This window comes from Lissotriton vulgaris, chromosome 12 (genome assembly GCF_964263255.1).
Source record: "Lissotriton vulgaris chromosome 12, aLisVul1.2, whole genome shotgun sequence".
NCBI lineage: Eukaryota > Metazoa > Chordata > Amphibia > Caudata > Salamandridae > Lissotriton > Lissotriton vulgaris.
In genome coordinates, this window is record NC_141700.1 from 44840677 (window position 1) to 44854640 (window position 13964).

General features: G+C 45.6%; 1 protein-coding gene across 1 annotated transcript in view; it reads right to left on the reverse strand.

Annotated features, from left to right (window-relative positions):
* The window catches only part of LOC147673212 (beta-1,4-galactosyltransferase 1-like), a 208600-nt gene extending 195052 nt beyond the window's left edge, over positions 1–13548 (reverse strand). Inside the window, exon 1 of the mRNA XM_086947006.1 lies at positions 13096–13548. Within this exon, the coding sequence (XP_086803132.1) occupies positions 13096–13237 (142 nt within the window). The 5' untranslated portion in view covers positions 13238–13548. The remainder of the gene's footprint in view (positions 1–13095) is intronic.
* Positions 13549–13964: the final 416 nt, after the last annotated feature.

The following is a 13964-nucleotide window of genomic DNA, read 5'->3' on the forward strand; positions in this document are numbered from 1 at the left end:
CCTTTTTGCAGGGTCATCCTTGAACTTTTTGCCTTCCTCCTGTATTTTTTCTGGCCTGTTGTTGGAGGTTTTATGACTCTGGGGATTTTACCAATGCAGATTTGTGCTAACGTGCATGTGCTCTCTCTGTTAAACTTGGTCTACACCTGTTTGGCATATTTAATTTCCCTCTCAGTCCCTTGTACAGTGGTATCCCATATACCCAGAGCCAGTAAAGTAAATGCTACTGGTGGGCTTGCAGTGCTGCTTGCAGCGCTGCTTGCACCACCCACTGAAGTATCCTTTCAAACCTGTCTCAGGCCTCTGGTGCTGCAGGGCCTGGGCACGCAGTTTACTGCTGCAGTGATGTGGCATGTAAAGTGGTTGCCACGTCTGTGACTCTCCGTTTACTGCATATAAGTCACAGTAAGGTAGGCCGTGGCTAGCCCTATTGCCAGGGTGCTGTGTAGGTAGAAGGTAGGGCATGTGTCTTAACTGTGTGGCATGTCCTGATAGTGATTAACAGCCTATTTGGTTTCTCTCTGCTGTGAGGCTGCCATCTATAGGTTTGCATCGGGGATTCCCTGCAGTTATCCAGTATTGGTGTCTTTCATAGATTCACATGCAACCCTCCCACCTCCCCTGGAAGGACTCACTTCTCTCTCTAACAAGTATTACGCCTAACTAGCTTGGTGCGTACGAAAATCTGAGAGACTGAGGCTCCTGACAGGAAGGTTCTAGAGGGAGGTGGTAGCTGATTGGCTACCTTCAGGAGTTTGGTCCTTTTTACAAAAGGACATAGATAGGCTACTAAGGCAAGGCCCTTAGGCCTTCTTTTCTCTATGTATGTCTATAGGACATTACTTTTCTATGTACCGGAGACTCCCGTCTCGACGACGGGGAATGATTCAGGCATGTGAATCTATGAAAAACATCCATAATACTGGATAACTGTTGGTAATCTAAAGCACTTCAATACCTTTAGGTCGAGTTTGCGCTATAAAAACAGCAAACATAAATAAACACAGACAGTCAGCAACACACCCACACCCATGTAAACCTGGCACACACGCTTTGAGTGAAAGGACACACCCAGAGCTTTGTGCCACACTCACAGGCGTGTAACAGATTGGTAAATCACACAAGAACCAATGGAGCACAGGAGGAGCCAGGCCCAGTCACAAACGTAATAGACTGAAATGATACGCCCCAGCCGAGAAAACACAAGCTGAGCACACCCACCCCTCACAATATACAAGATTCTGCGGGTGCTCCCTCAAGCCACCCTTTTATCCACCGCGGAAGGATGAAAGGCTGCCCTGCGACTGGAATCTATGTTCACAAGCTCAACTAGTGGGCACCCTACTGCACTGAGACACCAGGCTGACGTGAGCAGACGTACTACGTAGGCAGCCAGACCCTTCTTAAAATACCTGTATTATAAGAAGGAAGGCACCCATTTTTTAACTAAGCCCCTAAAATGTCTGCAAATATTAATATAGTACAAAACGCCAGAACCGCTGAAAATATTGCATGGCTGGGGCAGATTCAGTGTAATCAGCAGGTACCAGTTTCCAATGTTAGTGAGGTAGCTCAGCCGGTTAACGTGGCCCGTAACTGCAAATGGTAAAGGGCGCATGTTCAAGCCCTGTTTGTGACTGGTCTTCCCACAGCAGTACACGATGAGCTATACTAGTTAGCCCCTGCATTAAAAAAATGTCGCAAACCTATCCTACCAACATCTAAACGTAGCGTCACCCAATGACTGCAGCATCAAAGAACCTAGAAACGATGTTATTTAAAGTGTTTCGCTCTATAGCATCCTATACACACAGATAGCACAGCAATCTACACACACCATGTGAGTTGCTGAAGAACTCTCAACCTGTTGCACTGAACTAGGAATAAACCGTAAACAGGTAAAACAATCCAGTCACAGTTCACTGTGCGTAACAACCCAGACAATGAATACTCCTATACAGAGAAATGTGGGGTATAAACTCTCATATGCTATCTCGGTGGGTTAATGCCCTGCCACGTCTGCCTGCCTCTAAGCAAGCGACATGTTCTGCTGTAGTTTCCGCTCGTACACCCCACAAGTCACTTATCTCAGAGAGGCCGGTCTCCAGTGGGAAGTGCATGCTGAAGGTCCAGGCATAGGGTAAGACGCTGCCCGAAAAGGAGGAGGTCGGTGTCAAAGAGCCCCTCGCCGAAGCGCTGGTCGAAGAGGCGGCTGGGGAACAGGGGGCCTGGGAACCAGGGGCACCTCATCCAGGGGTGGCTGATGGGGATATCCATGGCGTCTGGTGCGACGGTTTCGGAGGTATTGCAGTGTCAGATCAGGAGCTTCTCTAGCGCTTCCTGCAGTCCTTGTCCGCCAGGCGCCTCCTCTCTTCCTTATATACCCGTGCTGTGATGCCATGGAAGGAGTCAGAAGGTTACAGAAGAGGACCAATGCCAGCTGAGGGCAGAAAGTTGGGGGCGAGGTGTGCTGTTTATTGATCCGTAATGACACACCCACATTGTCCCTCTTCCAAAAATATTACTTCAGAGTTTTGGTGAACCCTTATGTGTTTCTAACTGACCCGACCTCTCAAAGGAAAAAAATCTTGACAAAACCAAGATTTTTTTCCTTTGAGAGGTCGGGGCAGTGCGTTCCTCCATGCTAATTAGAAAAACATGGCCCCATAAAGATAAGAAAGTGCTTCATGACAGCTGTGATGCAGACAAGCCTGTCCGGATGGGCCGTCTGAAAAAGGGAAAGGGCAGCGGCTACAAAACCCCATTTCCAATGGCAGGCCACCGTTTAGCATAAACGGTGACGCTTGCCAATGGAAATGAGGGGTATGGCTTCAAGTCCCTTTCTCAAAACTCCTCTCCAACTATAAGACTCGACGAGCGAGCAGCGCATGCGCTGCATTGCTAGGCGAGACCTAAAAAAACAAGAGCCAGGAAACATCCCGATGACGCAGGCCCCTGGGCCCCGGGAAACAGTGATTTATGTGATTGTGGAATAATGCGTTTATGAACATTACAAAGGATATTTTTTATATAACCTTGTGTGGAGTCTCTTTTTGGGGTATGCCTAGTGTGTCACTGGAGTGTGTTTGTGTATTGCGCAAACACTTTACACCTTTCCTCCGGGATAAGCCTGACTGCTCTGCCAAGCTACCAAGGTGGTGAGCGGGGTAATCTTGGGTGTGTAACTCCCTTGCCCTGACTAGAGTGGTGGGTTCTGCCAGGTTTAGGTGCATACCCTAGCCAACCACAAACCCCACTTCCAACACCAATCACCTAATGACTTGTCATCGTTATGTACCATATCATGGAGATGGTATCTATGTAATCACCCATGGCCATAATGAATCCTTGTGTAACATCAAAAAAAGGGATTTCCTTTTTTTTTATTTCAGTACTTTTTTATTGAAAATAAAGGAGCATATTTACATGGTACAGGGCGAATCACATGGGGAAAAAGAAAGGAAAAAAGATAGGAAACAAGCACGGGGGGTCAAGCATTGTCTAGATTGGCTTATATTAGTTTGGCTCTTGACAGTACAGTTTGTTTCATCTTCTTCTCGCCCGGCTTGCACGTTTCCAGTTTCCCCCCCGTGCCCCCTTGCAACCTGTCTGGTTATCTTTTCGCACCCCTGGTGGTGTGAGGAGATAGAAGAACAAAAGAAGAGAGGTGTAGGAGTGTAGAGAGGCGAGAGATAGACATAGGCGCATTATGTTGTTGAGTAGGATGCGTGTGTAGGTTGTTGAGTATTGTCTGGTCTGGGTGCTTAGGGTGGCTTATGAGAGGACAAGTAGTTGTCTAGTGACAGCCATATCTTGCTCTTTTTCCCTGGGCTCGTTTGGCTGTTGGTCGTTATGGTGTCGGCTCCTCTTAGGAAAATGACCCAGTTGAACCAAGCTTTAAAGGTGGCTTTTACTGTGTCCTTCCAGTTGTTCAACACCATTTTGACCGCCGCTGTGAGCAGGAGGGATTTCCAAAACATATCTAAGTAAAAGTTTTTCACCAACAACTAATGTCTCTTAAGAGCCAATCTACAGTGTATGTAAATCATCTTTCCTCACTTTTCTCTCGCAGGAATTCACCGAACTCACGAGCCCTTGAAACCTCAGATTACTAACACTGACCGGAGCCTCCCTCCCACCCAACAGACACTTTTCACACACAGGCAGAAAAGGAAGATACTTAGACGGTTCAGACTCTAGTACGAGCAGGCACCCGAGGGGGGGGGGGGAGAGGGAAGTTGGGGAGGGGGCCACTAGTCTCTCTTTGTATTAGTTTTGCTATATGAAAATGGTGCACTAAGACTGACGAGGCGGAATGTTGAGGCGGAGTCTGAAGCTATATATTGACATATCTTTAATGCTACAGTAAAATAATGTAAACATAAAAATGTGTCTTCATTTCTTAGAATGGTTTTTATGGTAACACGGCACTTCTTAGAAATTCGCCTGTAGTAGTCCGTAAATTAAAAAATATATATACACACACACATATGAAATGGCATATCCCTTTCATTACTATCTTGCGTGGGCTTTCTGAAGCTTACTTACTTTATTTTTTTATATTAATATACAACACACAGCCAAACCTCTCTTGCCGATCCAACATGCTGCATTTCTACTGAGCACTATCTGCCAGTAGCTAATCATATTTTGGGATGTCATAGCTATGTACCTCGGTAGTACTGCAGTACTACTGCAACAGATATCGCTACATTGTTTTGCCTCATAACTTAACAACAACAAATCCAATTTAGTGGCTATGGGAAAAGGATCATCTACAGATTATACAATACACTCCTGTGAAATTGTATTCAAATCCTTGTTGGCGCTAGGTTCAATACAAAAATTCTATGTAGAATGTATTTGGATCCAAATCTGTGATGGGACCACCCTTCTTTCTTTGCACCTCCTTGACCAAACGCCCTGAAACTTTACATCATCAACCAATGGACACTGAGAAATAGTTCTGGAAAGTGTTGGGGAGATTCAGAAAATGCTTGCAAAGTTATTAAGGGGTAGATATCCGAGGGATTCCTATCTCTGGCAATCCTAATAGGGTGCTCCCAAGGCATCCGGCCACATGGTTCATGTGCATGGTTACTAGAGGTCACTGCGGGAAGTGCTCCCAGTCCTGGACTTCTATGTTATAGAGTAATGCATCCTGGGTGCTGAAAAGGGACATAGCTGGGTCACAAAAACTAAACGGCATCCCAAAATGTAATGATAGACCGTGTGTTGAAACTTTTCAACACTCACCCCCAGTCACCAATCTGGGTTTAATCTATCATTATTTTGCTCGCAACGTCGCCCCAGTTTGGACCCAGCCATATGCAAATCAGTCTTGACCCTTTGCCTCATGGGAACAGTCCAGCCCAAGCTGCCAAGCCAGGTCTTCCCTGAACCAGAAACAAGCATCCTGGGACCAGATTCTGGCTAACAGCCCTCATCAGCCAGCCTAGCTTGAATCTAGTGGCGCAGCGAGTAAGGGACCCACGTCGGGGCATACCCTTGGCAATCAGGGCACATATAGCAGCATCATAAAATAAACTGATGGACGGAGTGTTGAAACTTTTCAAACACTTGCCCTCATAAAAACGAAATAAACGACCCCCTTTTTTTGCATTAGGGACATTAATTGAGATTATTAGATACATTTCTGTCTTGTTGTAATGTGCAAATATTCTTATTACTGATTTGAGCTATCCCATTTGATGAAAGAATGTATTTAAATGTGCTTTTATGATTTTATAATAAAATCAAATAAAGTTTAATAATGATTGATACTATTTTTTATATTTGATCATAAAAAAAATGTACAATCAGCATAGGAATAGTCACATTGTCAGAAAATACAGAAGAAATTTACTACGCAGACCTCAAAAGAGAGATTCTCCTGCCACCCTTCATTGCCTTCACCAATGTGCACCCACTTTACACAGTCCAAAGGAAGGCCTGGACAGAGTTCGGCAAAGTGACAAAAAAACTCTGCCAAGCTACGCGGAGGTCTGCCAGCAACAAAGTGCATTACCTAGCGCCGTCCGCACTGATTTTTTAGTTCCGGGTTTTTGTCCTGCGCTGTAAAATCAGCACAAACAGCATCACATGCAGCGCAAGAGGGCGCTGCTTCTTTCTGCCGCTCGAATAGTAGTTCTACTAGAGTGACAGCTTCCTCAATGTGAACGGAAGAGTTCTCAACACGAGCAGTAGCGACCATCCGCGACCGGCACCGTTGAGAACTCTCGCTGGGAAGCAGTCTAGCATTGGATTTTCCCTCACTCGCACCAGTTTAGCGTTGGCGAGCGTGGAAAAAACTCAGCTGAGCTGAGTTTTTCGCAACACTGCAAGCTCCGTGGAGCGCGAAAAAATCTGCAAACTCCGCAAACGTATTGAAGTTCACCGCTCAGGCCTGTTCAAAGGTTATTTGAAATACAAAAAGGTTGATTTCCCAGTCCTTCTTGCACCTTCTCTGTAGTTTGTTAAGTTACTTTGTAATTAAATGTAGTCATTTCTACAAAACATTTTTAACTTGTACCCTCCTTCAACTTTGATGGTAGCGCTCTACCTCGTATTATATTACTCATAGTGTTTCTTCTCAACATTACACAGATGCATTTTGCAAAGCGCCTGTGGTTATGAACATTTTTGAGAGATGGCTATCTTCTGCCTAACATACACAGTGACGCTGATTCTAGATTATACCAGAGTTTTGCTAGTCATGGAAGCCATTTGGATGAAAAATACACACATATAGACATTCTTAATGGGGCTCCGAGTCAGGCCTCTTCGTCCACCGGCCTATTAAATTAACATTTAAATGTTGCTTTCACCCACTACTGTATACCGCATGAGGCATAGAGTCAGCCCACAGTGGCCACGGCACTGGCGTAACAAAAATTGAGGGGCCTCCCTGCAAGGCATGTGGAGGGGCCCCCTACGGACTCAATCAGGAGCTCTCCGGCCAGAGTGCTGTGCTGAGGGGGCCCCCCTATGGGCCTGTGTTACACCCCTGGGCCTCTTACAATGTGAGTGATGGCATTTTGCGGGATCACATGTCCACACAATTTTAAAAAGTAGTGCTCTTCGGTGCCAGAGCTTTGGGGCCTATCTTTGCTTTCATTTCTTAAAATACTTATTTATTTTAAGCTAATCATTTCTATTACATATGGATGCACAAAAAAATGTTTTTATTGCAAACTTGCCAAGGACAAGCACATTGGCTTTGCCAATGCTTGTTCCTTCAGGTTCTCAATCCGATACCCCATACTCTCCTTTCTCAGTCCTTCTTAGACAATGCCCAACAATAGGCATTCCAGAATGTCCCTTGTTTGATGAAGTAATTTGAGTCCAATTATGACGTAATCACAGGACTGCCCCATTAATAGGATTGAGGGGGTGAAGGGGTTAACTCCCCTCTAGCTCTTTATGTTTTATTCGTTTCTGGTTTCTCTTTTTGATGTGGTCCAACCTGGGCAGTGTGCAGGGGTCAAACCAAACAACACCTAATTGCCCGCATTTAAGTCATTTATTTGAAAAAGTGAGTCTAGTGAGTGGCTGAGACATTAATTGTAACCAAAATGTCCATGGGATAGTTTTCTCTCTAGTTTCCTCTTTCTCTTCTGTCCTCCAGTTTGCTCTTATGTTTTATAGGTATTTTTAAAGTTGCTAACTTGAGATTGTACATTTTTATAAGTCGCCTTTTTTATATAAGCAGTTATTTTAGTTTTTGACTTGTTACATTTATTATATTGATTGATGTCATAACTAACATGTTTTGTGCTATCTTATTGTCAAGTAAAAATGATTGAACATTAAAATATTACTTTCAACAACTGGTTTCAATTGCAGTTAAATTTTTCTTAAATTAAGCACTGGTTTATTTCAAACGGTCTTAGATAGATATTGACAAGTGAAGACCCAATTACAATCACATGAAAATCCCAAAAAGGCTGCCCTACCTAAAGGTGACAAGAGGATAGGGTGTACAATGCAGTTCCTGTGCGTGAGTGAACACCCTAGGCAGTCAATAACAGTGGCAAAACAAGTAATATCAAATGACAGTAAAAACTAAAGGTGAGCAAAGAAAATTAAAAATAGTCAGAACTTTAATGTAGACAGTTAAAAATCATACAAATACATGGCATATTCATAAACACAATATAGACATAACAATTAAAAACATATATTTCATTGCTATTTATACATCTAAAAATAAAGATCATTTGATTTATAAAAATCACACTGTGTCGAGTGCAACTCGACGCGCGTTTCGGCGTAAGGACATATGTGGTAAGTCTGTAGGGCAGTGGTTCCCAAAGTGTACGCCGCGGCGCCCCGGTGCGCCGTGATGAGAAGCCAGGGGCGCCGCCGCGCAGGATGTGGAAACTGCAGCCTAAGAAATGTTACATCCCTTCCCCTGTGAAGTGTGGACGGTGCACCCCGAGTGTCTTGAATAGGCCATAGTCTATGTTCCCTCTAACCTGGGCAGCCGCCACAGTGTAATAATCACCGCACAGGGGGGCCTTAAGGAGCGCACAAAACAAAGGAATCTCCTGCTGACAGGAGAAGCGCTCTCGATGGCCTGCTAATTAGTAATTGTGATGTTTTTCTCCTGAAGGTGCGACTCCCCTGCCCCACCATCGCCATTCTCTGAAGAAAATCAAGTGACAAACTGTTTTTGAGACGGCAATAGCAGACAAGATTAAAACACGTTGCAAGCATTTTTGTGTGGGTACTACCATTTTTATAATAAAAGCATAAGCTTTTACTTGATGCTTGTGTTTAAAAGATGTTGCTGCTAAAAAAAAGCCTCAGCCGTTCCAAGAAAATAGTGTCATGTTCAACCTTTAATTAGGGATGTAGAGAAATACCAAGCTGGAAAAAAATGAGGCCGGTTGAAAATTACTGCCATAAAATAATCTGCCTCTCATACATGCTGTTCTCCACCTCTAGGAAACACATTTCCCTACTTATATTTTTAAGCTATCTGGTACAACTGAGCAGTGTGCATTTTGAGGGGAAGATGAGCAGTGTACCAGCAGGGCCGGACTGGGAACCAAAACCGGCCCTGGCAGAGAGCTCGGCCGCCCCGCCCCCCCCCCCCCCCCCCCCCCCACTCTGGGAGGAGGGGGAGGTGCGACTGCGCTCTGTGCCAGGGCCGGTTTTTGGCCGTTTTTATTACAGGGCTGTTTTTGCAGAATAACGGCCCTGTAACAAAAACGGCCCCCAGGGGGCAAAAACCGGCCCCCAACCATGCGGCCCACCGGGGGATTGCCCGGTGCCCGCAACGGCCAGTCCGGGCCTGTGTACCAGTTTCAGTGTAGGGGGAGGGATGCAACTTTGTGAATTTACAGTGAGAGCAGGGTTAGTAATGGGCAAAGTACACGATGGAAGGAGTGAGAGTCATCAGAAGTGCATAGTGAAGTGATTGGATAAGTGCAAGGTGAATTGTGTGAATGTAGGGTCAGCAGTGTGCCTGTGTGAGAATGAGGAAGTGTTCATTCTGTGCAGGGTGAGCAAAGCATGTTTTGAGTGCAGGTTGAATAGTGTGTATTGTGAGTGCAGTGTTTGGGTGTGGCTTTATGACTATACAATGAGTTGTTTGCCTAAATGAGTGCAGTGAGTAATGTGAGGGCAGAGTGAGTGATATGCATAGGGAGATCAAGGTGAAAAGATTGCTTGCAGAGTGTAGACTGAGTGGTTTGTCTGTGTGAATGTATTGTGACTCGTGTCTGTGTAAGCGTGAAATAAGCAGTATGTCAGTGTGTGTACAGTAAATAATGTGCTTGAATGCAGAATTTATGTGCGTTTATAAGTGTATCTGATTATTGGGTAAGCAAAGTGCCTGAATGTAGGGGGAGCAATGTGTCTGTGTGAGTGCAGGGTAAGCGATGAGTCTTCAGAAGTCTAGGATGAGGAGTGTGCTGTATGAGTGCAGGGTGAGTATGTGCCTGAGTGTACGTTTTTAGCTGTATTGTGTTTGCAGGATGAGGGGTATACTTGTATAAGTGCAGGGTGCAGACATTGTCAATCCTTGTTAGACAATTTTGCTAATATCACTCAGTTGCGCATACAAACAAGAAATGTGTGCACACAAACAGGTCACTGCCACACAGAGACAAAAATAATTAGAGGGAACACTGGTCTATATTTTAATATCAGAGAAGCTCAGGCATGGTGTGCAGATGTATTTAAAGTTCCGAAAGCTAACATATTTTGGAAAGTGAAACGAGTCACAGAAGGACGGAAGTGCTAAAACATAAAATCAAATAGTCACTTATTCTTGTACAAAATGTGCATAAATGATTTCCTGACATTTCTGATATGTACCAGTGGATTGGTGTCGTTACAACGCAGGCTATTACAACGCCTGCTGTTACAACGCGGTTTTTACATCGCACACCACTACAACGCATAGTGCTTTTAAGCGCTGGATAGTGATTTATTTAATTTACTATTCCAACTCCAGTCCCCGTGGATAGTAGGGAAGGTGTTGGATAGTAAATTAAATATATTCCCTATCCTAGAGCGCCCCCCAGCGCAATGCGTTGTAATGGTTTGCGTTGTAATGGTTGCGTTGTAATGGTAGTGCGTTGTAATAAATGCGTTGTAAGTGATGTTTCCCGTACCAGTGCATGGAAATCATGAAATGCTATTGTTGCAAAGGTGCTGAGAAGTGCCAGAAATCTCCCTACTAAAGCAAAGAATTGCAGGTAGCCAGTATCAGACAGGACCTGCCCATTAAAAAAAGCTTCAATTAGAACATTACCTCAAAACATGATAAATATAGTGGCATGCCAGTTGATTGCCAGGAAGTATCCTTCAGTACATCATTAGAGCAGTTGCCTTTGTATATATGGGATGATATAGACCAGTGGTTCCCAAAGTGTGTGCCGCGCCCCGGTGATCCCCCATCCCTCCCACTGGCAAAAAAAATTGTGGGGAGCCACGGCCAACTGGCAATTAGGTCAAGGGAGCCACGGGTCAAAAAAGTTTGGGAACCACTGCTGTAGGGTGAACCTAGCCAAGAGGCTAGCCTGTGGAATTTGTCATAGATCCGGCCCTCTTGGTCTTACGTTGGCGCCGTTAGTCTACTGTAAGAGTAATACGGCACCTGTTGTTTAAGATGGTAAATAGGATCGAAAGTAAAAAGGGATGTTCCTAAACTCCCTGGACTTGTACAAGTCTTTGCTTACTCCAGTCAACTAAACATTCGTGGCACCTAGGGATGTACAGCTTTGGTCAATAAAGCCACTGCAATATGTCATGTTAACAGATTTTGTAGAGCGGACTATACCCCGAAGGTGTCAAAGCGATTTGGGAAGCAGTACATAGCAGTCTATTGCAATGCAGAGGGTAACTAAGGGGTCTATGATGAAAAGAGCAACACTTTCCGAAGTGTTTTGAAAACAGAAAAAGCGGCAAGCACCGAGATGTTGGGTGGGGGGGGGGAGAATGTTCCATAATTTGGCAGAAGCCACCGAGATTGAGCGTCCGCCCCACCAGGCCTTCCAAAACCTGGAAATGATGGCCTTTTTATGGAAGAAGAGCTAAGTAGACTGCTAGGGGTGTACCAACGAAAGAGTGAGTTAAGTTGACTGAGTAGTTTCAAGGCAAGGCGAGGCAAAGCTGGACGTAGCCTGCGGTGCTACCAGCACAGGTCGCCAGTCGTGTACCTTTGGTGAAGGGTGTAGCTACACAAGTGCCAAAAAAGAAAAGGCGGAAGTCGAAAAAGTGCCCTGTCGATGGGTTCAAAATACCTTGAGACATCCCTTGAAGTGACCCATGCCACATTCTCAAAATAATGCAAAGATTTACCATTTATATGAGTTATGCGCACACGTAAAATAGAGGATTTCCTGAATGTCTGGCAAGGATCCGGCAAGGTGAGCCAACGTTCCCATGGACCAGGGGCACCCGAAAGGTACCAACATATTCCGCTTGGATGTCACAGGGTCTTCAAACTGGCGGCTGGGCCCCGTGGGAAGGGGCTTGACATGGTTTTAGGGTGAGTGCCACTCTCTGGCCAAGAGGAGTATTTTATTACCTCCCTGTGTCAGTCAGCCACTCTGTAGTGCTCCATCAATAATGTATTTTTCTTTCTTGTACTGGCTGGAAATAGGTGTCAAATTGTCTAGGCTGCCACTAGCATTTATTGGTAATCCTGTATATAACAGCGTTTTTAAACCCAGCATAACTTCAATGTTTGAATTGCTGGCCATGTTCAGAGATGACATTTTTTATAGAACTGTTGGTCATTCGAGGGCGGGCACCTGATCACCTTGTATTTTTTTTAATTTTACACGATGCGGGGGCGCAGCACTGAAAAGTTTGCAGACCACTGTAAAATGATAGCCCCATTTTGATGAACCGCGCGAAAGACTCCGTTCGCACGAACGAAGCAAAGACACCAAAACAACTATTTTAATCTTCCTAAATGTCTCCTCTACCTGGAGAGGCACATACCTTTTCCATTTCACAACAGCGTACTACCTTCACGTCTGTAAATGATTCCCACCCTCTGCCCCATAAAGAATTGCATTTCCCCCTCGTACCCAGGGCTACAAGTGGGCCGAGTGGGCCGAGTCTGAGCACTGGCAGTTTTTTTAAGGAGGCCTCGAAACGGGTCTCTATCGGGCTCTGTTTTGTGCCCTGGCACAGGCGGTCAGGTCAGTTTTTTTCGAGCGTTATAGGGGAAGGGAATTCCTTTAAAGAGTCATGTTCTCTCTGGATTTCCTTCTCTTTTTGAAACACAGGAGCAGCAACATTGTCGTAATGTCACCAGGGCTTTAAGTGGAAGCTTTTTAAATGTAATATACAAGCGACACTTGCTGCTTATTTATCTTATGCAACTGACAGCCATTGACAAAGCCAATAGTCCTGACTTGTAAGTATGATGTTACTTGTTGTATCATATATCTGGATGCAATGACAGGAACAACAAAATACCAGGCGGGCGGCACACTATGGTAAGCACAAACTTTCAGCTTATGTGTTTTTAAGTCACGCCCTTAATTACATTGGCCACGCCCCCTTGAGAGACCCCCTCCCAGTTTTTCATCCCACTTAGAGCCCTGCTCGTACCGACCCCCAACTCACCGTCGTGCTGCCGGAAAATACCAAAGTTGCTAATTCCGCGCAAAAACTCAGCATTTAAAGAGATCCACTGGAAACTCAGAGCGAAGCTGAACACAAGAAAGAGGCCGACGAGAAAGATGAGGTGTCTCCGCGCCAAGACCATCTTCGGGTGTGTGGCCGGGCATCTAGGCGCGCCGTCTCCGGAGAAGGCGCCCGCACGTGCCCCGGGCAGGCATGCCCGATTGCCGGGGTGTGTGCGCTGCTGGGAGCCACTCCCTCCCGCACACCTGCTCACCGCGATCGACTGCGGACACTGCGCAGCGGGACAGCGCTCTCACCGTGACTTCCACCTCCAGGCGCCTCGCCCCGCCCTTTCGCAGCAGATCTGGGTGTGGTGTGTCACCGGGGAGGGATGCCTGCTTGCAATCATATCTGACAGGTTCAAACAGGCCGAAGATTCTTTTTCTGTCTCTCATACTCACGTGCTTCTCGTGAATTTCCTGCGCCATGTCGCTGGAAAGTCGAAAGTCCAAAATACAATAAAAACACGAGTCGGCGGAAGAAACCGCGAGCGCGACCACAAGTCGCGAAACCCTCGCTGATTGAAGGCGATTTCTGTCTCCTGAAAGCACCTCACAGGGTAGTAGAGACTGGCAGAGGAAGTAGCTTTCATATAGCGCTTCAGGCAGTGGTAGTCGCGTTTATACAGCGCTTCAGGCAGTGGTAGTCGCGTTTATACAGCGCTTTAGGCAGTGGTAGTCGCGTTTATACAGCGCTTCAGGCAGTGGTAGTCGCGTTTATACAGCGCTTCAGGCAGTGGTAGTCGCGTTTATACAGCGCTTTAGGCAGTGGTAGTCGCGTTTATACAGCGCTTTAGGCAGTGGTAGTCG